Source organism: Saimiri boliviensis, chromosome 4, assembly GCF_048565385.1.
Source record: "Saimiri boliviensis isolate mSaiBol1 chromosome 4, mSaiBol1.pri, whole genome shotgun sequence".
NCBI classification, from domain to species: domain Eukaryota; kingdom Metazoa; phylum Chordata; class Mammalia; order Primates; family Cebidae; genus Saimiri; species Saimiri boliviensis.
Window position 1 is genome coordinate 132,425,358 of NC_133452.1, and position 24,697 is coordinate 132,450,054.

Here is a 24,697-nt window from a genome sequence, read left to right on the forward strand (position 1 = left end):
TCTTCATCTTTTCTGATAATCCCATTTTCTACCTGGTATCATTTGCCTCTAGCCTGAAGAATTTTCTTTACCCATTGTTATTGTGCAGATCTGCTGGTGACAAATTCTCTTTTCTTTTACCTGCAATATCTCCTTATTTTGCTTTTCCTTGAAGGACGTCTGTGCTGGATATAAAATTCTTAGGTGACCTTTTATTCTTGCGGCACTTCAAAGATGTTATTCTACTTTCGTTTGTATGGTTTCTAATAAGAAGTCATTGGTCAGGACAGGAGAAACAGAGAAACCAAAACTGGGAAAATAACGTGGTGGACCTAAAATTTATCACATCAATAATGACAAAAACCTACATGAATCAACACTCCAGTGAAGAGCAGCAAATGTGTGACTTGGTTTAAAAAAAAAACACAGAACAAAACTATATGCAGTTTACATATATGCACTTTCTTTTTTTCTTTCTTTTTTTTTGTAACTTTTATTTTTAGTTAAGGGATATGTGTGTAGGTTTCTTATATAGGTAAACTTGTGTCGTGGGGTTTTGTTGTACAGATTATTTTTGTACCCATTACTACCCACCCAAGCATTAAGCCTGAGTACCCATCAGATCTTTTTCCTGGTCCTCTCCCTCCTCCTACCCTCCACCCTCAAGTAGATCCCAGTGTGTGTTGTTCCCCTCTACATGTCCATGTTTTCTCATCATTTAGCTGCCACTAATAAGTGAGAACGTGTGGTATTTGGTTTTCTGTTCCTGCATTAGTTTGCTAAGGATAGTGGCCTCCAAGTCCATCCATGTTCCTGCAAAGGACATGATCTCATTTTTTTAAATGGTTGTATAGTTTTCTATGGTGTATATTTTCTCCTCCTCCTCCTCCTCCTCCTCCTCCTCCTCCTCCTCCTCCTCCTCCTCCTCCTTCTTCTTCTTCTTCTTCTTTTCTTGAGATGTTGTCTCACTTTGTCAGTAGGCTGGAGTGCAGTGGCATGATCTCAGCTGACTGCAACTTCTGCCTGCCGAGTTCAATTCTCCTGCCTCAGCCTCCCAAGTAGCTGGGACTAGAGGTGCACACCACCCCGTCCAGCTAATTTTTGTATTGGTTTAATAGAGATGGTGTTTCACTATGTTGGCCAGGGTTGTCTCCATTACCTGACCTCATGATCTGCCCCGTTTGGCCTCCCAAAGTGCTGGGATTATAGGCAGCCATATTTTCTTTATCTAGTCTACTATTGATGAACATTTAAGTTGATTTCAAGTCTTTGCTATTGTGCATAGTGCTGGAATAAACATATGTGTACATGTAAGTCATGCGCTTTCTTTTTTTTATTTATTTTATTTTATTTTACTTTAAGTTCCAGGACACACGCAGAACCTGCAGGCTTGTTACATAGTCTGCCATGGTGGTTTGCTGCACCTATCGACCCATCCTCTAAGTTCCCTCCCTTCAATCCCTACTCCCCAACAGGCCCTGGTGTGTGATGTCCCCCTCCCTGTGTCCATGTATTCTCATTGTTCAGCTCCCACGTAGAAGTGAGAATACTTGGTGTTTGATTTTCTGTTCCTGTGTTAGTTTGCAGAGGATGATGGCTTCCAGCTTCATCCATGTCCCTGAAAAGGATATGAACTCATTCCTTTTCATGGCTGTGTAGTATTCTGTGGTGTATATGTACCACATTATCCTAATCCAGTCTATCATTGATGGGCATTTGGTTTGGTTTCCTGTCTTTGTTATTGTAAATAGTACTGCAGTAAACATACGTGTGCATGTGTCTTTATAGTAGAATGATTTATATTCATTTGGGTGTATGCCCAGTAATAGGATTCTTGAGTCAAATAGTATTTCTGGTTCTAGATCTTTGAGAAATGGCCACACTGTCCTCCACAATGGTTGAACTAGTTTACATTCCCACTGGCAGTGTAAAAGTGTTCCTATTGTTCCACAGCCTTGCCAGCATCTATTTTTTCTTTTTAATAATTGCCATTTTAACTAGCAAGAGATGATATGTCATTGTGGTTTTGATTTGCATTTCTCTAATGATCAGTGATATTGAGCTTTTTAAAATACGTTTCCTGGCCACATAAATGTCTTCTGAGAAGGGTCTGTTCATATCCTCTGACCACTTCTTTATGGGGCTGGGTTTTTTTCTTATAAATTTGTTTAAGTTCCTTGTAAACAAACATCTCATCATTCTTGTTTAAACACCTAACAGGTATCCTAACCAGTGCAACATGGCAAGACAATGAAATAAAAGACCAATAGAAGGACCAGGCATGGTGGGTCATACCTGTAATCCCTGCAACTTGGGAGGCTGACCACTTGAGTTCAGGAGTTTGAGACCAGTCTGATAGTGAGACCTCATCTCTATTAAATAAAAATAATTTTAAAAGAAAAAAGATTAAAAGGAAGAAATAAATGTCTTTCTTTGTCACCAGCTTCATTGCATATAAAAAAATCACTGGGGAATTTGGAAAAAATCTCTGAAATTAATCACTGAATTCACGAAATAGTTCATAAGATATCTGTAATAAGTCACTTAGATGAACATAAAAAGGTAGCAAATAATACTAGTCATCAAGAAGTACAAATTAAAACCACAGTGAGAAACCACCTCACAACACCTAGAATAGGTAAAGTTAAAAAGACATATGATAAGTCTAAATAATGGCAAGAATATGGAAAAAATAGGAATGTCTGATGTTGCTGGTGCAAACGCAAAAAATGTGGCAGACAATTTGTAAAGCAGTTTGGCAATTTCTTATACAGCTACCCATCCATTACCACATGACCCAGCAATCCCACAAATATGTATTTATCCAAAAGAAATAAAAATGTAAGTCTACACTTGTGAGCAGTTATTTATAGTGGCTTCATTAATAACACACCCTAACTGGAGTAATCCCCATGTCTATCAACTGGAGAATAGAGAAACCAATGAGTAAACTGGGATTCCAGCAACAATCAGCAGCTGCTCAGCAACAAAAATGAATGAATGGCATCATCTCAAACACTGTTATGCTAAGGGAGACCAAACAAAGGACTACACATGATTGCATGTCCATGAAATTCTAGAAATTTCATTCTTGCAGTCACAAAAAGCAGGGCTGTTGTTGAGTAAAGGGAAGGGGGTTAGGGTGGGAGGCAATGATTAAATAGAAGGGGACATCAAGAAAGTTTTTAGGGAAAAGGAACTGTTCTCTACAGTGCCACAATTTGAGAGTAACTGGGCAACGGGAACTGAGGGGACAGGAGGATCTGAGGGATGAGAGGGGCAGAGAGAAGGGTTGGAGAAGCAGGAAGTGAGGAAAAGGAGAGAGGAAAGAATTCTAAAGCAGTGGAAGAGCATAGGAGGGGGCTCTTTGCTTTCAGTATTTAATACATTTTGTGGGATTTCCTAAAAACTAATGGCTTCCCTATGATTTTTTAAAAAAGGGTTACAAAATACCAGGTGTCCGGATAAAATATGCACACTTCTTACATGTGTCTAGTTCACAAAAGCAGACAGTGCTTGAGCGCTGGTGAAGAGCATTGGGACTGCATGGAGCACTCACAACTCTGAGTGATGACTACAGGCTCCCGGTTCAATACACAGTAACAAACCTGCTTCTTTGTATTCAGGAGATGTTCTGGACTCACACAGGAAAACTGTGATTAGGGAATGAAGATAATTTTAAATGCAACAATCCAGAGCCACAGATCCATAGTCTGGGAAAGTAAAACTTAGGAGCTTTGGGAGTTTAACTGTAATGCTGTTTTGACACAAGTCTTTTACAGATTGGAATTCTAATCATTCAGGGATTATCAATATTGTGCTACCTACTGTATTAATAAAAAAAAAAGGAAACTGGTCTCTATGAGAACCTCCATCTGGTGCCTTAAGGCAAAACTTCACCAGGTTTAAAGAGAAAACCCCTGTCTCTACACCTCCATTCCCAGGGCGAGCTCGCTGTCTGGCATCAAGTTCCCCGCGGTGAGCTTCCTTGCACAAAAGTCCAAGGGGAGAGGTAAGGGTGGGAGACAGGGAGTCCAGTTCAGGGTCCGGGATTGCAGAACGGAAGCGGTGGGGAAGGGGCTGGACGCAGCGTGGGGGTCTCTCTCTGGTTTCCACAGACAGATCCTTGGCCAGGACTCAGGTAGACAGTGTGACAAAGAGGCTTGGTGTAGGAGAAGAGGGATCAGAACAAATTCCAGGTCCCAGGTGTGAGTCTCAGGGTCTCAGGCGCCGAGGGGCGTGTTTGCATTGGGGAAGTGCAGCGTTGGGGATTCCCCAATCCCCCGAGTTTCACTTCTCCCAACTTGTGTGGGGTCCTTCCTCCTGGATACTCTAGGCTTATCCCCAGTTCCCGCTCCCACTGAGTGCTGGGTTTCTAGATAAGCCAATCAGCGTCGCTGACGTCCCCGTTCTGAAGCCCCAGGTCAACTACCTGGACTCAGATTCTCCCCAGACGCCGAGGCTGGGGTCATGGCGCCCCGAACCCTCCTTCTCCTGCTCTCAGGGGCCCTGGCCCTGACCAAGACCTCGGCGAGTGAGTGCGGGGTCGGGAGGGAAACGGCCTCTGCGGGGAGGGTCTAGGGGCCCGCCCGGCGGGGGCGCAGGACCTGGAGAGCTGCCCTGACAGGAGGGTCGGGCGATTTCAGTCTCTCCTTGTCCCCAGGCTCCCACTCCATGAACGTTTTTCTCATCTCCGTGTCCCGGCCCGGCCGCGGGGAGCCCCGCTTCATAACCGTGGGCTACGTGGACGACACGCAGTTCCTGTGGTTCGACAGCGACGCCGCGATTCCTAGAGCTGAGCCGCGGGCGCCTTGGGCGGAGCAGGAGGGGCCGGTGTATTGGGACCGGGAGACACAGAGATTCAAGGCCTGCGCACAGACTTGCCGAGGGAGACTGCTGGACATACGCAGCTACTACAACCAGAGCGAGGCCGGTGAGTGACCCCGTCTCGGGGCGCAGGTGACGACCCCTCCCCATCCTCCATGGACGGCCCAGGTCCTACTGAGTCTCTGGGCCCAAGGTCCACCCTGAAACTGCAGAACCCGCCCGTACCCTGGACCCGAGAGAGCCCCAAGGCGCCTTTACCCAGTTTCATGTTCAGTTTAGGCCCAAATCCCTGCGGGTTGGTCGGGGCGTGGCTGGGTGGGCAGGGCTGACCGCAACGGCGGGGCCAGGGTCTCACACCCTCCAGACGTTGTTTGGCTGCAACCTGGGGCCCGAGGGGCGCCTCCTCCGCGGGTACTGCCGCATAGCCTACGACGGCAAGGATCACATCGCCCTGAACGAGGACCTCCGCTCCTGGACAGCCGCGGACACGGTGGCTCAGGCCACCCAGCGCAAGTTGGAGGCAGAGAAATATGCAGAGCAGTTGCGGGCACAGCTGGAGGGGTACTGCGTGGAGATGCTCAAAAGATTCTTGGAGAACGGGAAGGAGGCACTGCAGCGCGCGGGTACCAGGGACAGTGGGAAGCCCTCCCCATCTCCTATAGATCTCTCTGGATGGCCTCCCAAGAGGAGGGGAGGAAATGGGATCAGCGCTAGAATATCTTCCTCCCTTGAATGGAGAATGGCATTTTTCCTGAGTTTCCTCTGAGAGTCCCCTCTGCTTTCTAGGATAAGTAAGGGACGACGTCTCTGAGAAAACGGAGGGGAAGGTGGTCCCTGGAATACTGATTGGAGTCCCCTTTGACCCCTGCAACCGCCTTGGGCACTGTGACTTTTTCTCTCAGGCCTTGTTCTCTGCTTCACACTCAATGTGTTTGAAGGTCCGATTCCAACTTTTCTCAGTCCCTCAGCCTCCTATGAGGTCAGGACCAGAAGTCTCTTTTCTTCCCTCAGAGACTAGAACTTTTCAAACAATAGATTATCACAGGTGCCTGTGTCCAGGCTGGTGTCTGGGTTCTGTGCTCCCTTCCCAACCCCAGGTGTCCTTTCCATTCTCAGGATGGTCACATGGATGATGCTGGAGTGTCCCATGATAGATACAAAGTGCCTGAATTTTCTCAATCTTCCCATCAGACCCCCCAAAGACCCACCTGACCCACCACCCCATCACTGACCATGAGGCCACCCTGAGGTGCTGGGCTCTGGGCTTCTACCCTGCGGATATCACATTGACCTGGCAGCGGGATGGGGAGGACCAAACTCAGGACACAGAGCTTGTGGAGACCAGGCCAGCAGGGGATGGAACCTTCCAGAAGTGGGCAGCTGTGGTGGTGCCTTCTGGAGAAGAGCAGAGATACACGTGCCATGTGCAGCACGAGGGGCTGCTGGAGCCCCTCACCCTGAGTTGGGGTAAGGAGGGGGATGGATAAGGAGAGGATAATGAGGGGGTCACATCTCTTCTCAGGGAAAGCAGGAGCCCTTCTAGAGCCTTCAGCAGGGTCAGGGCTGAGGCCTTGGGTCAGGGCCCCTCACCTTCCCCTCCTTTCCCAGAGCCATCTTCCCAGCCCACCATCCCCATCGTGGGCATCGTTGCTGGCCTGGCTGTCCTAGGAGCTGTGGTCACTGGAGCTGTGGTCACCGCTGTGATGTGGAGAAGGAAGAGCTCAGGTAGGGAAGGGGTGAGGAGTGGGGTCTGCTGGGTATTTCAAGCCCCAGATAGAAGTGTGTCCTGCCTCATTCCTGGGAAGCACCATCCACACATGGCCCAACCCAGCCTGGGGCCCTGTGTGCCAGCACTTACTATTTTGTGAAGCAGACATGACAATGAAGGACAGATGTGTTTTCATGATTGTGGTGTTGGGGACCTGAATCCAGCATTCACAAGTCAGGGGAAGGTCCCTGCTAAGGACAGACCTTAGAAGGGTTGTTAGTCCAGGACCCACACCTGCTTTCCTGGTGTTTCCTGATCCTGCCCTGGGTGTGTAATCATGGTTCTAGAAGCTTCTCTTGGGTCCAAGACTAGGAGGTTCCTCTAAAGTCACATGGCCCTGCCTCCTCCCTGTCCCCTCACTGGAAGTTTTCTTCCCACAGGTGGAAAAGGAGGGAGCTACTCTCAGGCTGCATGTAAGTGAGGGGTGGGAGTGTGGAGGAGTCACCCACCCCATAATTCCTCCTGTCCCACATCTCCCGCGTGCTCTGACCAGGTCCTGTTTTTGTTCTATCCCAGGCAGTGACAGTGCCCCGGACTCTGATGTGTCTCTCACGGCTTGTAAAGGTGAGATTCTGGGGATCTGAAGTGGGTACGGGGTAAGGCAGAGGGGAAAGGACTGGGTAATGGGGATTCTTTGAGTGGGACCTTTCAAGTGTGTGGTGGGCTGTTCAGAGTGTCATCACTTACCATGACTGACATGAATTTGTTCATGACTATTGTTTTCTGTAGCCTGAGACAGCGGCCTTGTGTGGGACTGAGATGCAGGATTTCTTCATGCCTCCCCTTTGTGACTTCAAGAACCTCTGGCATCTCTTTCTGCAAAGACATCTGAATGTGTCTGCGTGCCCATCAGCATAATGTGAGGAGGTAGAGAGATAGCCCACCCCGTGTCCACCATGACCCCTGTCCTCATGCTGACCTGTCTTCCCTCCCAGTCATCTTTCCTGTTCCAGAGAGGTGGGCCATGGTGTTTCTATCTCTGTCTCAACTTCATGGTGCACTGAGCTGCAATCGCCTACTTCCCTGTGGAAAACAAAAATCTGAATATAAATGTGTTTTCTCAACTATTTTCCATGAGAGGTTGATGGGTTAAATAAGTCAATTCCTAAAATTTGAGAGAGGAAATAAAGACCTGAGAACCTTCCAGAATCCACATTTGCTGAGTTGAGTCTGTTGCAGGTGGGGATGGAGAAGGCTGTGAGGAGCCAAGTGTGGACGGGGCCTGTGCCCAGTTGCTGTTGAGTCCGTCATGGGCTTTATGTGATCAATCCTCAGCTGGGTCAGCTTCACTGCTCCATTGTCCTTGTCCCTTTAGTGGAAACTTGCCCAGCTGGAGCTGTGACCACAGAAGCTCACACATTGACCAGGGCGGCCCCTGCACACGGGAGTCTCTGTGTTTCTGAGACAAATTTTCAGACCCATTCAGCTCCTGGCCTCCTTCTAGGGCTCCTCTTCTGCTTTGGTCTCCTGCCCTTTCTCCCTGCCCTGGTTCTAGTGATCTTGATGCTGGCTCCAATCCCAACTCATGAATCTATAAGGCAGAATCTAATTTAGACTTACATTTGTTTGTGAAATTGGATCCATCATCAAGGACTATTCTTTCCTGAAGAGAGAAGCGTGATTGTGTGTTGCAGTGTGCAGGGGTGTGGGTGGGTTGGGAGTTGGTGTAGGAGGAGGGATGGGGGCAGAGGGACACACTAGCAACCCTGCGGAGAAAAGCACAGGTAGCTTCTATGTCAGTGTGAGGGGACGTCGTGCTGTAGCTGCCAGGAAACAGCACTTGGCCCAAGTCTATGTTAATACAGATACTGCCTTTAGAACAGGAGATGCTCTACAGTGACCTTTGTTGTCGGTCAGACATAGGACAGAGTGGTTCTGCATATGGGGAGCATCATTTAAGTGAAATCAGAAAAACCTCTAACCTTGTGGAGCATGTGTTTCAGTGGGAAGAGAGAGACAACAGATACACTATCACCAGAGCAAGGAAGGAAAGTACTAGAAGGTGGGAAGTGCTGCGAGACAGGTGATCCAGGGTGTGGGAAGTGGGGACAGGGAAGATGGCTGTTGTGCTGGGTAGTCTGTGTACACGACTTTGCAAAGGTGACCTTTGAGGAAACAGTTGAGGGACATGAGGAGTTGTCCATGAGGATGTCTGGGGACATTCTTTCCAGGCAGGGGAACCACCAGTGCAAATGCACTAGGGCAGGACGGTGTCTGTGTTCCCAGGAGAGGAAGGAGGCCAGGAGGGCTGGACAGAGAGAATCTGAGGTGAGGTCAAAGGTACAGCCAGGGCAGGTGGGCCTGGAGGGTGTGGGGAAGCATCTGACATTTGTTCTGAGTAAGATGGGGAGGTAGCGGACAGTTTTGAGCAGAAGAGAGATGTGGTGTAACTTCTCTTTTAAAAGGATCTCTGACTGCTGTGCTGAGAACAGAATTGAGAGGTGAAGGACACGGGAGACAGGAGGGAAAACAGTGGGAAGCGAGTGCAGTGTTCTGGGCTGGAGATGTTGTTACCTTGACTGGGGTGTGAGCAGGGGAAACAGTGGGACGTGAGGGGATTCTGGATGCATTTTAAGATGGAGTAACAGCATTTGCCAATGGATTGTATCTGTGGTGCGAGAAAGAAGAATCAAGGACACTCATAGTTGTAAAATGAGTGAGTGGAAGGAAGGGTGGAGCTGCTATCAGTGAAGATGGGGAGACTCTGGCAGGAGCATACCGAGGAGGGGCCATCCCAGGCACTCAGAGGAGGAGATGTCTACCAGGAATGCAGGTGAGGGAGCCGGGGTGGCAGTTGGACAGACAACTCCAGAGTTTAGGGGAAATGAGAAATAGACTGGGCTGGAGACATAGATTTAGGAGGTCACACCATATAAACAATACTTAGAACCTCAAGCGTGGATGAGGGCACCAAGGCAGTGACTGGCTATAGAACAGAATGAACACAAGGACTGAACCCTGGACCTCCCGTTCTAAGGGATCTGATCAGACCATACCGAGAGCAGACTGCACAGTTCTGACCTCATGCCTACAGGACACTTAGACAAGGACCTCCCATGTGCAGAGGAATCACCTGGATGTGGTTCTCAGATCCAAGAAGTCTAGGGTTGAGCAAGAGATTCTGGATTCATGACAAGACTGGGTCCTACGTTTCTGGTCTCTGGATCAAGAACACCAGGATCCCACATGTCTGAGCATCAGCCTGCCTGTAGTGCTTGTTGTATAAGTGATGTTTTGGTCTTGTGTATAATACTCTGAGACAGGCATTCTGGGAAGCAGCCTGAGTATTTTCTAAGCCTCTGCCCTCTCTTTTGGGAGCCGATTGAGAACCACTGAGATTGGAGATCAGAGTTCCCAGGGTGGGTGAATGGGGTGCATTTTCAAACCTTGTATAAAAGAAGATTTTTCTCTCAGAAATAAAAGGGAGGATGTATATCATCAATTATGAGATGTGATATTTCCTGCTGATCTCTCCACCATGGGGTAGAGGCCAGGTAGATGATTCAGGATGTGGCTCTCACACAAAGAACACGTCTGAATGCTGCTCTCTGACACTGGGCCACACGCTGATTTCTCACCCACTTCTTGGAGCAAACTATGGAAAACAAATTTCTCTAATTTACACATTAAGTAGTAATACATAGAATTGGGGGCTAATTTTATTGTGGGGAAGGCCACAGAACAAGAATTGAAATTACACAACCAGGAACAAAATCCACAGCCCACCTGGGATGAGGTCTCTCTTAGGAACAACTGCCACTGCTGCTGAGCACAGACACCACTGCTGACACCTCTGACACCCTGGTGCTGGACACTGAACCCTGAGGCTAGGACAGATGTCACTGCTGCACCTGAAAACTGGACATCACCACTGCCACTCAGCCACCTTTACTAAAATGCATTCTGCACAGTCCCAGCCGCTCTGTGTCACCTCATTCTGGCTCAGAGTCTGGCAGTGATATAGGAGTTAAGAAGAAATTACTTAGGCAGAGAGCAAGGGTATGGAAGCCCTCAGTAATGTTTTCCTTTTAATAAAAAGCAGCCCCAAATAATTTTCTATTCTAACAAAGAGCAGCCTGTAAAGTTAAGCTTTAGACAGACAAGCCAGCTGGGAGCTCTCACGGGTGAATGCGGCAGCTGTGCCAATAGGAAAAGGATGCCTGGGACTAGGCATGGTCACCATGGTGGCTCCAGCTTCCCTTCTCTTTACCAGCCATGTGTACAGTAAAGAGCAAACAACATGGGACCAGCCAAGTGGAAAGCCCATTTGCATAATAGGATTAGGGTGGGATGAACAGCCTTTCCCAGGAACTGTGTAAATGTCACATCTGGGCCAACCAACCTGTGAGCCCTACATAAGTCAGACACCATCTCCTCAAGCCTGCCTATACAATCAGATGCACTCCCATTCCAGGCTGGAATTCCCGTTCAGGAGCTCTCTGTCTTGCAAGAGAGAGAGCTGTTTCACTTTGTCTCTCTTTTGCCTATTAAATCTCTGCTCCTAAACTCACTCTTCATGTGTCAGTGTCCTTAATCTTCTTGGTGCAGAACAATGAACCTGAGCATTTACTGGAGAGAAAGATACTGCTTCAGCAGGCACTCATCTGACTGGTGCAGCCTGAGACTCATGTCCATGGTCAACTGCAGGGGTGACTGGAGTGTTGTGCTCTTCTAGGGAGGGAGGTGGTTTCTGTCTCCCCTCAAAACTTTACATGTTGTAGGCCAGGCATGGTGGCTCACACCCATAGTCCCAGAACTTTGGGAGGCTGAGGTGGGTGGATCACCTGAGATCGGGAGTTTGAGACCAGTCTAGCCAACATAGTGAAACCCTGTCACTACTGATAATACAAAATTAGCCAGGCATGGTGGTGCATACCTGTAATCCTGGCTACTCAGGAGGGTGAGGCAGGAGAATTACTTCAGCCTAGAAGGTGAGATTGCAGTGAGCTGAGATTGCACCATTGCACTCCAACACACACACACACACACACACACACACACACACACACACACACAGAAACACACACACACACACACACACACACTTTACATGTTGTAAACCAAAAATAAACAAAACCACCCCTCCCAACCATTTTAATGGACACCCTCAGCCAGGGCACTCAACAGTTCACCTGGAAGACTGGCTCAGGCCACCATGGGAAGCAGGTGTTGAACATATCTCATTACGCCCTCTTCCCTTTTGGAATTCAGAAAAAGCTGACCAGCATTCAACATCAACATAGATCTTAAGTCTGATCAGAAACATTTCCAATCTATTCTCTCTGAAGGCGGTCACATGGAGGCTTCATCTGCACGATTAAATTTTGGTCTCCACAACCTCTTGTTATAATCCAGACATTCCTTTCTATTGATAATAACTGAATCATTTGCCAATCAGAACATTTTAAAATCTACCTGTATCCTAGGAACCCTACCCTCCACCCCTACTTGCTTCAAATTGCTCTGCCTTCCTGGACTGAACCAATGTATATCTTAAATGTATTTAATTGATGTCTCATATCTTCCTAAAATGTATAAAACCAACCTGCACCCCAACCACCTTGAGCACATGTTCTCAGGGTCTCCTGAGGGCTGTGTCATGGGCTGTGGTCACTCATAAAGGTCTCAGAATAAATCTCTTCAAATATGTTACAGAATTTGACTCCTTTTATTGACAGTGTGGAATTCTGATGTAGGAAGAGGGTTCAAGTGCTGGTGTGAGGGGTCGGAAAAGAATGACAAATTTTAATTCTTAGAGCAATGATTCAAATTTTATCTGGTACCTGTTAGGGACTTGGAGTGTCTGAATAAACCAATGACTAATAAATAACATCTTTCTACTCTTCCCTTGAGAGTAAGTTATTACATCAAGTGTTTGTCTAACCCAGTTCATACTCTAGATCATTAGAGTGGCATCGTGTGATGGTGAAATGATTATTCACACATCTTCCCTCAGCATTGTCTCTTATTAGGATTTAAAAACCCAGGTTTGTAAGATTTCAGAGAATCTGGGTACACATTGATGTTTTATATTAATATTTATATTTTCTTGTGTGTGGAAATATTTCTAGGGAAAGAATCACAACCATTTGTTAGTTTTTATGTGATCCCCCCACAGAGGCCTAAAAGAAAATCCTAATTCCTAGACTAGAGGTAGGACCACTCCACATGTCAACAATGAACAGCTGCTGGCAACCTGTATTTAGCAGATTAGGGTCATGAAATAAATGTTTGTGAATTTTTCTCTTTTCATCTGGGACCGAAAGGCAGATGTTTCTTTGCTTATTCTGACTGTAAGTTTCTCTCTGTGGGATAGTGATGGCATTTTCCTGAACCCGAATAATTTTCTGAATATCCAAAAGCAGGCGAGAGTCTAGAATTTGACACAGTTCTGCCACTAACTACCTGGAGTTCGCCTCAGACTCCACAGGTTTGAGGGCTCAGTCCCACAAGATGGTCCTCACTTCAGATGCAAGTAACAAGTCACACCTGGTCCAAGCAATCTTTGGGCCCTACGTAAATCAGACATCATCTCCTCATGCCTGTCTATAAAATCTGGGGCACTCTTATTCTGGGCTGGAATTCTCTTTCATGCTTCCCTCTCTCTTGCAAGAGAGAGAGCTATTCCCCTTTGTCTTTCTTTTGCCTAGTAAACCTCTGCTCCTAAACTCACTCTTTGTGTGTCAGTGTCCTTAATCTTCTTGGTGCAAGATGACGAACCTCAAGTATTTACATGAGACAATGATGCCACTTCAGCAGGTGATCATCTGACTGATTTAATGAAAACTGACCCAGGAAGAAACAGAAAATGTGACCAGCCAGAGATAAATCGCAGAAATTGAATTTGTAATTGAAATACTTACCATAGAGAAAACTCCAGGTGCAGAAGGTTTCACTGATGGATTGTATGGAACATATAATTGAGAAATAGCATCAATTTTACACACACTCTTTTAGAAATTTAAGCAAGCAACCATTTTCAACTAAATTTATGAGGCCAACATTACGTTAAAAAAAAAAAGGAAAGAAAGAAAGAAAGAAAATCCAGACAACGAAATCACAAGAAAAAAGAAACACAAAGAACTATATCTCTAGAACCCAAACCCAAAATTCTATTCAAAAAGTTATTAAATTTAAATAAACATAAAAAGAGCAATATGTCATGCCAGATTGATTTTTTCATGGAGAAGTAAGTTTGGTTTAACACCTGCAAATTAAATAACACAACTCAGTCAATTAATATAATAAAAAGCAGGCTGGATGCAGTGGTTCACACCTGTAATCCCAGGGCTTCAGGTGGCCCAGCTGGGAAGACGCCTTGACATCAGGAGTTTGGGACCAGCCTGGCCAACATGGAGAAACCCTGTCTCTACTAAAAAATACAAAATAAGCCGGGCGTGGTGATGGGCACCTGTAACTCTAGCTACTCTGTAGGCTGAGGTGGGAGAATCTCTCGAACATAGGAAGTGGATGTTGCAGTGAGCCAAGATTGTACCACTGCACTCCAGCCTGGGCAGTGGCATGAGACTCTTGTCTAAAAAAAAAAAAAAAAAAAATTCAAGACAGGGTCTCACTCTGTCACCAAGACCAGGTGCAATGGCATGATCATAACTAACTGAAGCCTCAGCCTCCCAAGTTAAAGCAATCTTTCTGGCTGGCACAACTGCCTGCGCCAGTGCCAGGACAGACACCAGCAACTCCACCCCTACCGTCACCAATACTGGTGGCACAAGCATTGCACTGGAACACCACAGTCCCACTCCTGGTGCTACCCCACACCAGCCAATGTGCCTGCACCCCACTGTGCTACCTCAGCTGCTGGCATGTACCCCAAAACTAAAATAAAGTGTTAAAAACAACATTAAAATTTTTTTTAAGGTATCAAATGAAGAAGGCAAAAGTCAAGTGCAACTAAAACAAAAATGGATAAATAGAACCTGATTAAAGAGCTTCTGCACAGCAAAATAAACTATCAACAGAGTAAACAGTCAGCCTACAGAATGGCAGAAAATATTACAAGCTATGTATCTGACAAAGGTCTAATATCCAGAATCTATGAGGAATTTAAACAAATTACAAGCAGAAAACAAACAACCCCATTAAAAATTAGGCAAAGGACATGAGCAGACATTTATCAAAAGAAGCCATATGCACAGCCAACAAGCATATGTAAACACACTAATCACTAGAGAAATATCAAACCAAACCACAATGAGATACCATCTCACACCAGTCAGAATGGCTATTATTAAAAAGTCAAAAATTACACATGCTGGTAAGGTTGGAGGGAAAAGGGAATGCTTATATACTGCTAGTAGGAATGGAAGTTAATTAGTTTGGCCTTTATGGAAAGCAATTTGGCAATTTTTCAAAGAACTTAGAGCTACCTTTTGACCCAGCAATCCATTTATTGGGTATATTCCCAAAGGAATAAAAATCATTCTACCTTAAAGACACATGCATGTGTATGTTCATTGCAATATTATTCAGAATAGTAAAGACATGGAATCGACCTAAATGCCCAGCAATGGTAGACTGGATAAGGAAAATGTGGCACATCTCCACTGCAGAATACTACACAGACATAAAAAAGGACAAGGTCATGTCCTTTGCAGCAATATGGATGGAACTGAGGCCGTTATTTTGATGACTAACAGGAACAGAACACCAAACACCACGTGTTCTGATGCATAAGTGGAAGCTCAACAGTGAGTACACATGGACTCAAAGATGGGAACACTAGACACCAAGGCCTACTTGAGGGTGGAGGATGTGAGAAGAGTGAGGATTTAAAAACTTCCTATCAAGTACCATACCTGTAACCTGCTTGGTGAAATAATCTGTATATCAAACCCTCATGACATGCAATTTAAATAGATAACAAGCCTGTACATGTACCAGTGAACCTAAAAGTTAAAAAATAAATGAATAAAAAATAGAATGCAACACGTATTTGTGATGAAAATTATCATTAAATAGGAATAGTAGGCAAGTTCTTCAATTTGATAAATGGCTTATATGTAAAACTGCAACTCACATCATATTTGAAGATGAAAATTGATTACTCTCTACCCAAGAACAGGAAAACAGCAAAGATGTTATGGAGGTCCTGGCCAGAGCATTAAGCCAAGAAAAACAAATGAAAGATTTATAAATGAAAGAGAAGTAAAGTGTCCTAGTTTGCAGGTAATTATATCATTGCCTAGGTTGTCTTCCAGGGTTTTTACTCCAGGGTTTTTACAGTTTTGGATTTTACATTTAAGTCTTTAATCCATCTTGAGGCGATTTTGGTATATGGTGTAAGAAAGGAGTTCCAGAGGAGAAATCCCAGATGGCTAATTACTAGCAGCTCAGGACTGTAGCTCCCAGTGAAAGTGTAGAGAAGGAGAGGACGCCACACTTTCAGACGAATTTTTGTTGCTTACGGACCAGGAGATTCCCAGCGGAGGAGCCCCACGGGTCACCAGCATGACTCCTGTGGCTGGCGTGGTGGTTTTGCTGGTGCTCCTGGGCTGCGGATCTTGGTGCAGAGTAAACGGACTGGGTTCCCTTTTGGTTGACGTTTGGAGCTCCAGGAAGGCAGAGTCGCCTATTCAGCTGATTGAAAAAGGGACTTAATTTCCCCCAACAGACCCCAGTGTGTAGTGCTCCCCTCCCTGTGTCCATGTGTTCTCATTGTCCAACACCTGCCTATGAGTGAGAACCTGGCAGTGTTTGATTTTCTGCTCTTGTGTCAGTTTGCTGAGAATCATGGTTTCCAGGTTCATCCATGTCCCTAAAAAGGACGCGAATTCATCGTTTTTGATGGCTGCATAATATTCCATAGTGTATATGTGCCACATTTTCCCTGTCCAGTCTATCATTGATGAGCATTTGGGTTGGTTCCAGGTCTTTGCTATTGTAAACAGTGCTGCAGTGAACATTCATGTGCATGTGTCCTTATAGTAGAATGATTTATAATCCTTTGGATATATACCGAGTAATGAGATTGCTGGGTCAAATGGAATTTCTATTTCTAGGTTCTTGAGGAATCACCACACTGTCTTCCACAATGGTTGAACTAATTTACACTCCCACTAACAGTGTAAAAGTGTTCCTATTTCTCCACATCCTCTGCAGCATCTGTTGTCTCCAAATAGGGGAGGGACAGCGGGGGGTGGAGAGTTGGGGAGAGATAGCATGGGGAGAAATGCCAGATCTAGGTGAAGGGGAGGAAGGCACCAAATCACACTGCTATGTGTGTACCTATGCAACAATCTTGCATGTTCTTCACATCTACCCCAAAACCTAAAACGCAATAAAAAAAAATAAATAAATAAAAATAAAAAAAAAGAAAAGAAAAGAAAAGTAAAAAAAAAGAAAAAGGGACTTAAGAAGAAAGCCAGACCAGAGATTCCCGGGCAGAAAGCACCACAAATCTTAATGCCACTATTTTGGCCGGCACAGTGGGTTGCTCCGATTCTGGTGCTGGGAATCAACAAGTTGGACGTCCACTCAGAGACCTAATTTGAAAGTTGGTAATTACAAAGATGACAGGTGGATAGATTTACAATGATGGGAAGAAACCAGCGTAAAAAGGCTGAGAATACCCGAAATCAGAATGCCTCTCCCTGTACAGGAGATCACAGTTCCTCGTCAACAAGAGAACAAGGCCTGATGGAGAACGAGTGCGTTCCATTAACAGATTTAGGCTTCAGAAGGTGGATAATAAGAAACTTCTGTGAGTTAAAAGAAATGTTCTAGCCCAATGTAAAGAAACTAAGAACCTCGAAAAAAGGTTTGATGAAATCCTAATGAGAATAGACAATCTAGAGAGGAATATAAGTGAATTAATGAAACTGAAGAATACAGTATGAGAACTCCACGAAGTATGCACAAGTTTTAAGAGTGAAATTGATCAAGCAGAAGAAAGGATATCAGAGGTCGAAGACCAACTTAATTAAATGAAATGAGAAGACAAGATTAGAGAAGAAAAAGTAAAAAGGAATGAGCAAAGTCTCCAAGAAATATGGGACTATGTGAAAATACCTAATTTACGTTTGATAGGTGTACCTGAATGTCATGAAGCGAGTGAATCCAAGCTGGAAAATATTCTTCAGGATATTATTAAGCAAAGCTTTCCTAACCTAGCAAGGCAGGAAAATACTCAACTTCAGGTAATACAGAGAACACCACAAAGATATTCCTCAAGTAGAGCAACCCCAAGACACATAATCGTTAGATTCACCAGGGTTGAAATAAAGGAGATAATTCAAAGGGCAGCTAGAGAGAAAGGTCAGGTTATCCATAAAGGGAAGCCTATCAGATTCACAGCAGATCTCTCAGCTGAAACCCTACAAACTAGAAGAGAGTGGGGGTCAATATTCAATATCCTCAAAGAAAAGAATTTTCAACCCAGAATCTCATATCCAGCCAAATTAAGCTTCATAAATGAAGGAAAATTAAATTTTTTCACGAACAAGCAAGCACTCAGAGATTTCATCACCACAAGGCCTGCTTTACAAGAGCTTCTGAAAGAAGCACTATACACAGAAAGGAACAACCAGTATCAGTCATCCCAAAAACTTACCAAAAGGTAAAGAGTATCTCCATAATGAAAAATCTGTATCAACTAATGAACAAAATAACCAGCTAGCATTAAATGACAATATTAAACTCATGAATATCAATACTAATCCTAAATTTAAATGGATTAAATGCCCCAGTCAAAGACACAGACAGGCAAATTGAATAAAAAGTCAAAACCCATCAGTTCATTGTATCCAGATCCATCTCATAAGCAAGGACACACGAAGTCTAAAACAAAGGGTTGGTGGAAGACTTACCAATCAAATAGAGAGAAAAGAAAAAGAAAAAGAAAACAGAAATTGTAACTTTCGTCTCTGACAAAATAGACTTTAATAGTAACAAAGACTAAAAGAAACAAAGAAGGACATTACATAATGGTAAAAGTACCAATGCAACAACAGGAGTCAATGGTCATAAATATATATGCACCCAGTATAGGAACACCCAGATACATAAGACAAGTTCTTAATGACTTATAAAGAGACTTGGACTCTCGCACAATGATAGCAGGAGACTTTGACACCACATTGTTAATATTCGATGAATCAGCGAGATAGAAAATTAACAGGGACATCTATGATTTGCACTCAGACCTGGAACAAGTAAATTCAGTGAATATTTATAGAATTCTTCACCCCAGGTGCACACAACATACATTTTTCTCAGTATCACATTACACCTATTGTGAAAGTGACCACATAATTGGAAGTAAATTACTCTTCAGCATTTGCATAGCATTTCACAGACTTAAATAAAATATTGGTTGGCTGTTTGTTTGTTATTTTCTTCTCTTATTCCTTCCTGTCTCCACTGTTAAGCACAATTACCAGCATAAAAGAGGTTTTTAATACCTATTTTTAGACTGCATTCCAGCCTGGGCAATAGAGCAAGATTCCTGTTCTCTCTTCCCCTTTCTTTCTAAAAAAAAAAAAAAAAAAAAAAAAAAAAAAGAAAAGAAAAGAAAGGGGTTCCATTTAAATCTTCTGCATATGGCTAGCCAGTTATCCCAGTACCATTTATAAACAGGGAATGCTTTCCCCATTGCTTGTTTTTGCCAGGTTTTTCAAAGATCATAATTGTCGGTGTGTGGTCTTATTTCTGGGTTGTCTGTTCTGTTCCATTGGTCTACGTGTCTGTTTTTGTACCTGTATCATGGTGTTTTGGTTACCATAGCCTTGAAGTATAGTTGAAATCAGACAGGGTAGGCTGGGAGTGGTGGCTCATGCCTGTAATCTCATTATTTGAAAGCTGAAGCAGGTCAGGAGTTTGAGATCAGCCTGGCCAACATCGTGAAACCACATCTCTATTAAAGATACAAAAAATTAGCCTGGCATGGTGGTGTGTGCCTGTAATTCCAACTACTTGGAAGGCTGAGGCATGAGAATTCCTTTAACCCAGGAGGCAGAGGTTGCAATGAGCAGAGATTCCACCATTGTACTCCAGTGTGGGAGACAAGGTGAAACTCTGTCTCAAAAAAAAAACACACACACACAAACCCCCCCAAAAAACAACAACAACAACAACAACAACAACAACAACAACAACAAAAATAACAGAAAAAAGGAAAGAAATCAGTTGATGCTGCCAACTTTGTTCCTTTTGTTTAGAATTGCCTTGGCTATTCAGGCTATTTTTTGGTTTCATGTGAATTTTAAAATAGTTTTTTCTAGTTCTATGAAGAATGTCAGTGGTAGTTCAATAGAAGTAGCGTTGAATCTATACATTGCTTTGGACAGTATGGCCTTTTTCATGATATTGATTGTTCCTATCCATGAACATAGGTAGTTTTTCCATTTGTTTGCATCATCTCTGATTTCTCAGAACAGTGGTTTACAGTTCTCCTTGTAGAGATCTTTTACCTCCCAAGCTATCTGTGTTCCTAGATATTCTATTCTTTTTGTGGCATTTGTGAATGGAAGTTCATTCCTGATTTGGGTCTCAGCTTACCTGTTGTTGGTGTGTAGAAATGCTAGTAATTTTCTCACCTTGATTTTGGATCCTGAGACTTGCAAACAGGAATAGTTTGACTTTTTCTTTCTATTTGAATTCTCTTTATTTATTTCTCTTGCCTGATTGCCCTGGCCAAAACTTCCAATACTATGTTGAATAGGAGTAGTGAGAGAAGACATCCTTGTCTTGTGTTGGTTTTCAAGGGGAATGCTTCCAGCTCTTGCCCACTCAGTATGATGCTGGCCGTGGGTTTATCACAGATGGTGTTTAATGTTTTGAGGTGTTTTCCTTCACTACATAGTTTATTAAGAGCTTTTTAAAAACATGATTGGATGTTGAATTTTATCAAAAGCTTTTTCTGTGTCTACTGAGATAATCGTGGTTTTTGTCTTTAGTTCCGTTTATGTAATGAAGCACATTTATTGATTTACATATTTTGAACCAACTTTGCATCCTGGGGATGAAACCTACTTGACTGTGGTGGATGAAGTTTTTTGATGTGCTGCTGGATTCAGCTGGCCAGCATTTTGTTGGAAATTTTTGCATCAATGTTCATCAAGAATGTTGGCCTGAAGTGTTTTTGTTGTTGTTGTTGTTGTTGTTGTTGTTGTTGTTGTTGTATCTCTGCCACATTTTGGCATCAGGATGATGCTGGCCTAATAGAATGAGTCAAAGAGGAGTCTCTTCTTCACATTTTTTTGAAATAGTTTTAGTAGAAATGATATCAGCTATTTTTTGTACATCTAATAGAATTCATCTGTTAATCATCTTGTCCTGGGCTTTTATTGGTTGGTAGGCTGTTTATTACTGCCTCAATTTCAGAACTCATTATTAGTCTGTTCGGGGATTCACTTTCTTCCTCGTTCAGTCCGGTGGGCTGGTGTATGTGTCCAGGAGTTGATCCTTGTTTTCTAGATTTTCTAGTTTATGTGCGTAGAGGTGTTCATAATATTTTCTGGTGGTTGCTTATGTTTCTGTGGGGTCAATTATAATGTTCCTCTTACTGTTTCCAATTGTGTTTATTGGAATCTTCTCTTTTTTCCTCCTTATTAGCCTAGCTAGGGCTCTATTTAGTTTATTAATTTTTAAAAACCTCCTGAATTTGTGACAGCATACTGATAGATCTTGGTTCTTTATCCAGCTTGCTACTTTATGTCTTTTAAATGGGGCATTTAGCACATTTACATTTAAGGTTAATATTGATATGTATGGATTTGATAGTTTCATCATGATGTTAGCTGGTTACTTTGCAGACTTGCTTATGTGGTTGCCTTATTGCTTTATTGTGTCAATAGTCTGTATACTTTAGTGTGCTTTTGTAGTGTCTGGTAGCTGATTTTCCTTTCCATATTTAGTGCTTCCTTCAGGAGTTATTGTAATGGAGGTCTAGCAGTAATGAATTCTCTTGGCATTTGTTTGTCTAAAAAGAATCTTATTTCTCCTTTGCTTGTGAAGCTTAGTTTCGTCGGATATCAAATTCTGGCTTGGAGATTCTTTTCTTTAAGAATGTTGCATATTGGCCTTCAGTCTATTCTGCTTGTAGGATTTCCACTGAGGGATCAACTGTTAGTCTGATGGGCTTCCCTTTGTAGGTGATCTGGCCTTTCTCTCTGGATGTCCTTGACATTTTTTCTTTTATTTCAACCTTGGAGAATGTGCTGAATATGTGTCTTGGAGATGACTTTCTCATGGATTAACTTACTGGGGTCCTCTGCATTTCTGAATTTGAATGTTGGCCTGTCTAGCTATGTTGGGGAAGTTCTCATGGATGTTATCCTGAAATGTTTTCCAAATTGGTTGCATTCTCCCCATCTCTTTCAGATACACCCATTTTTCTTAGGTTTGGTTTCTTTACATAATCCCATGCTTTTTAGAAATTTTATTCATTCCTTTTCCTTCTTTTTTCTCTATTCTCGGCTTCCTGTCTTATTTCAGAAAGCCAGTGTTCAAGTGCTGAAATTCTTTCCTCCACTTGCTCTATACTGCTATTAATACTTGTGAGTGCACTAGGAAATTCTCATCGTGTGTTTTTCAGCTCTGTTAGATGGTCATGTTCTTCTTTATACTGGTTATTTTGTCTGTCAGGTCCTGCAGTGTTTTATAATGATTTTTAGCTTCCTTACATTGGGTTACAGTGTACCCCTTTAGGATAGTGAACTTTATTCTTTTCCGTATTCTGAATTCTACTTCTGTTGTTTCAGCCATCTCAACCTTAGCCTGGTTCCAAACCCTTGCTGGGTTTTTGAGCTTTCAACATTCCTTTGCTGATTCCTTATCAACTTTGTGGGTTTATCTACCTTCAGTCTTTGAAGTTGTTGACCTTTGAATGGGTTTTGTTTTTCTCTTCTTTTGTTCTCTCTTTTAACAGTCTGATCACCTTTCTGTAGGGCTGCTGCAGTTTGCTGGGGGCCTTCTCTAGTCCCTAGTTGTCTCAGATTTTCCAGTACCTGGAGGTATCACCAGTGAAGGCTACATAACAGGAAAGATGGCAGTCTGCCTCTTCCTCCGAGAGATGTGTTCCAGAAAAGTACAGGCCTGTTGCTAGCCTGAACACACCTGTAAGAAGTACTGGAGACCTTGGTTGGGAGGTCCTGCTTAGTCAGGAGGAGCAGGACCAGAATCTAGAGCTTTACCAAAAGGTGGAATGCTCCCTCAGGAGACACAGAAATGATTCAATTGAGCTGGAAGCTAAGACAGCTTCAGTTTCTTATGATTCTGAATCAGCAAACAAAGGAAGGAATTACTGCACTGTATGGGTGAATGGTTTTGGTCATCAGGGGGGAAATTGGTCTGCTACTACACAGTGGCAGTAAGTAAGACTATGTTTGGAACACAGAAGATCTCTTAGAGCATATCTTAGTAATACTCTGCCCTATAATTAAAGTCAATATAAACTATGACAACCAAGTCAGGTAGGACTACTAATGAGCCATACCCTCAGGAATGAAGGTTTGAGTCACACAAGCAGGAAAGGAAACCTGATCAACTGAGGGACTTGCTGAAGACAATGGGAGTATAGGATGGTCAGTTAAAAAAAAAAAAAAGTATTTATAAATACTAGTTGTGGCCAGCACAGTGGCCCATGCCTGTAATCTCAGCACTTTGTAAGCTGAGGCGAGTGGATTGCTTAAGTCTAGTAATGTGAAGCCAACCTGGGCAATATGCTGAAACTACATCTTTACTGAAAATAAATACAAATATTAGTCAGGCATGGTAGTGTGCTTTTAGTCTCAGTTACTTAGGAAGTTGAGGTAGGAGGATCACTTGTGCCCAGGAGGTCGATGTTGCAGTTAGCCAAGGTAATGCCACTGCATTCACTCCAGCCTGGACAACAGAACAACAATCGGTTTCAAATAAATAAGTAAATAAATAAATAATTAATCAGCTTATGTGACGAGTTGCAGGAATAAAGATGGTAAATGTTATGAGTATTACTTTCTAATTTTTTTGTTATTTACATTCACATTTATTCCTAATGAACACATTTAGTTACTTTAAATTTTTTTAATTGTACTTTTGGTTCTGGGGTACATATGCAGATTATTTAGGATTACTGCATAGATAGACACAAAGGCTCAAAATAAAGGGATAGAGGAAGATTTACCAAGCAAATGGAGAGCAAAAAAAAGCAGGAGTTGCAATTCTCATCTCTGATAAAAAAGACTTTAAAGCAACAAAGATCAAAAGAGACAAAGAAGGACATTACATAATGGTAAAAGGATCAATGCAATGAGAAGAGCTAACGATCCTAAATATATACGCACCCAATACAGGAACACCCAGATACATAAGGCAAGTTCTTAATGACTTACAAAGAGACTTAAACTCCCACACAATAATAGTGGGAGACTTTAACACACAATTGTCAATATTAGACAGATCAACAAGACAGAAAATTAACAAGGATATCCAGGACCTGAACTCAGTCCTGGAACGAGCAAACCTAATAGACATTTACAGAGCTCTCCACCCCAAATCCACAGAATATACATTCTTCTCAGCACCACATCACGCCTACTCTAAAACTGACTGCATAATTGGAAATAAGTCACTCCTCAGCAAAAGCAAAAGAATGGAAATCATAACAAACAGTCTCTCAGACCACTGTGCAATCGAGTTAGAACACAGAATGCAGAAACTAACTCAGAACCGCACAGCTTTATGGAAACTGAACAACTGGCTCTTGAATGTTGACTGGATAAACAATAAAATGAAGGCAGAAATAAAGATGTTCTTAAAAGCAACGAGAATGAAGACAAAACATACCAGAATCTCTGGGACACATTTAAAGCAGTCTCTAGAGGAAAATATATAGCAATAAGTGCCCACATGAGAAGCAAGGGGAGATCTAAAATAGACACCCTAGCATCAAAATTGAAAGAGCTAGAGGAGCAAGACCAAAAAAACTCAAAACCTAGCAGAAGACAAGAAATAACTAAGATCAGAGCAGAACTGAAGGAGATAGAGACACAAAAAACCCTTCAAAAAATCAATAAATCCAGGAGCTGGTTTTTTTTTAAAAGATCAATGAAATAGACTACTAGCCAGATTAATAAAAAAGAAAAGAGAGAATAACGAAATTGATGCAATAAAAAAGCAATCAAG

At 43.2% G+C, this 24,697-nt stretch overlaps 1 protein-coding gene across 2 annotated transcripts in view; it reads left to right on the forward strand.

The window, feature by feature from the left end:
* Window positions 1–24,697, forward strand: part of LOC101040877 (class I histocompatibility antigen, B alpha chain-like) — a 361,503-nt gene that overhangs the window by 172,351 nt on the left and 164,455 nt on the right. Inside the window, exons 1-7 of one of the 2 annotated variants that reach the window (XM_074398293.1) lie at window positions 4,355–4,513; window positions 4,643–4,912; window positions 5,154–5,429; window positions 5,998–6,273; window positions 6,415–6,531; window positions 6,955–6,987; window positions 7,091–7,138. In XM_074398293.1, the coding sequence (XP_074254394.1) occupies window positions 4,450–4,513; window positions 4,643–4,912; window positions 5,154–5,429; window positions 5,998–6,273; window positions 6,415–6,531; window positions 6,955–6,987; window positions 7,091–7,138 (1,084 nt within the window). In that variant the 5' untranslated portion in view covers window positions 4,355–4,449. Of the gene's footprint in view, window positions 1–4,354; window positions 4,514–4,642; window positions 4,913–5,153; window positions 5,430–5,997; window positions 6,274–6,414; window positions 6,532–6,954; window positions 6,988–7,090; window positions 7,139–24,697 lie in introns of those variants that run through there. The other variant, XM_074398292.1, reaches the window with a different exon arrangement.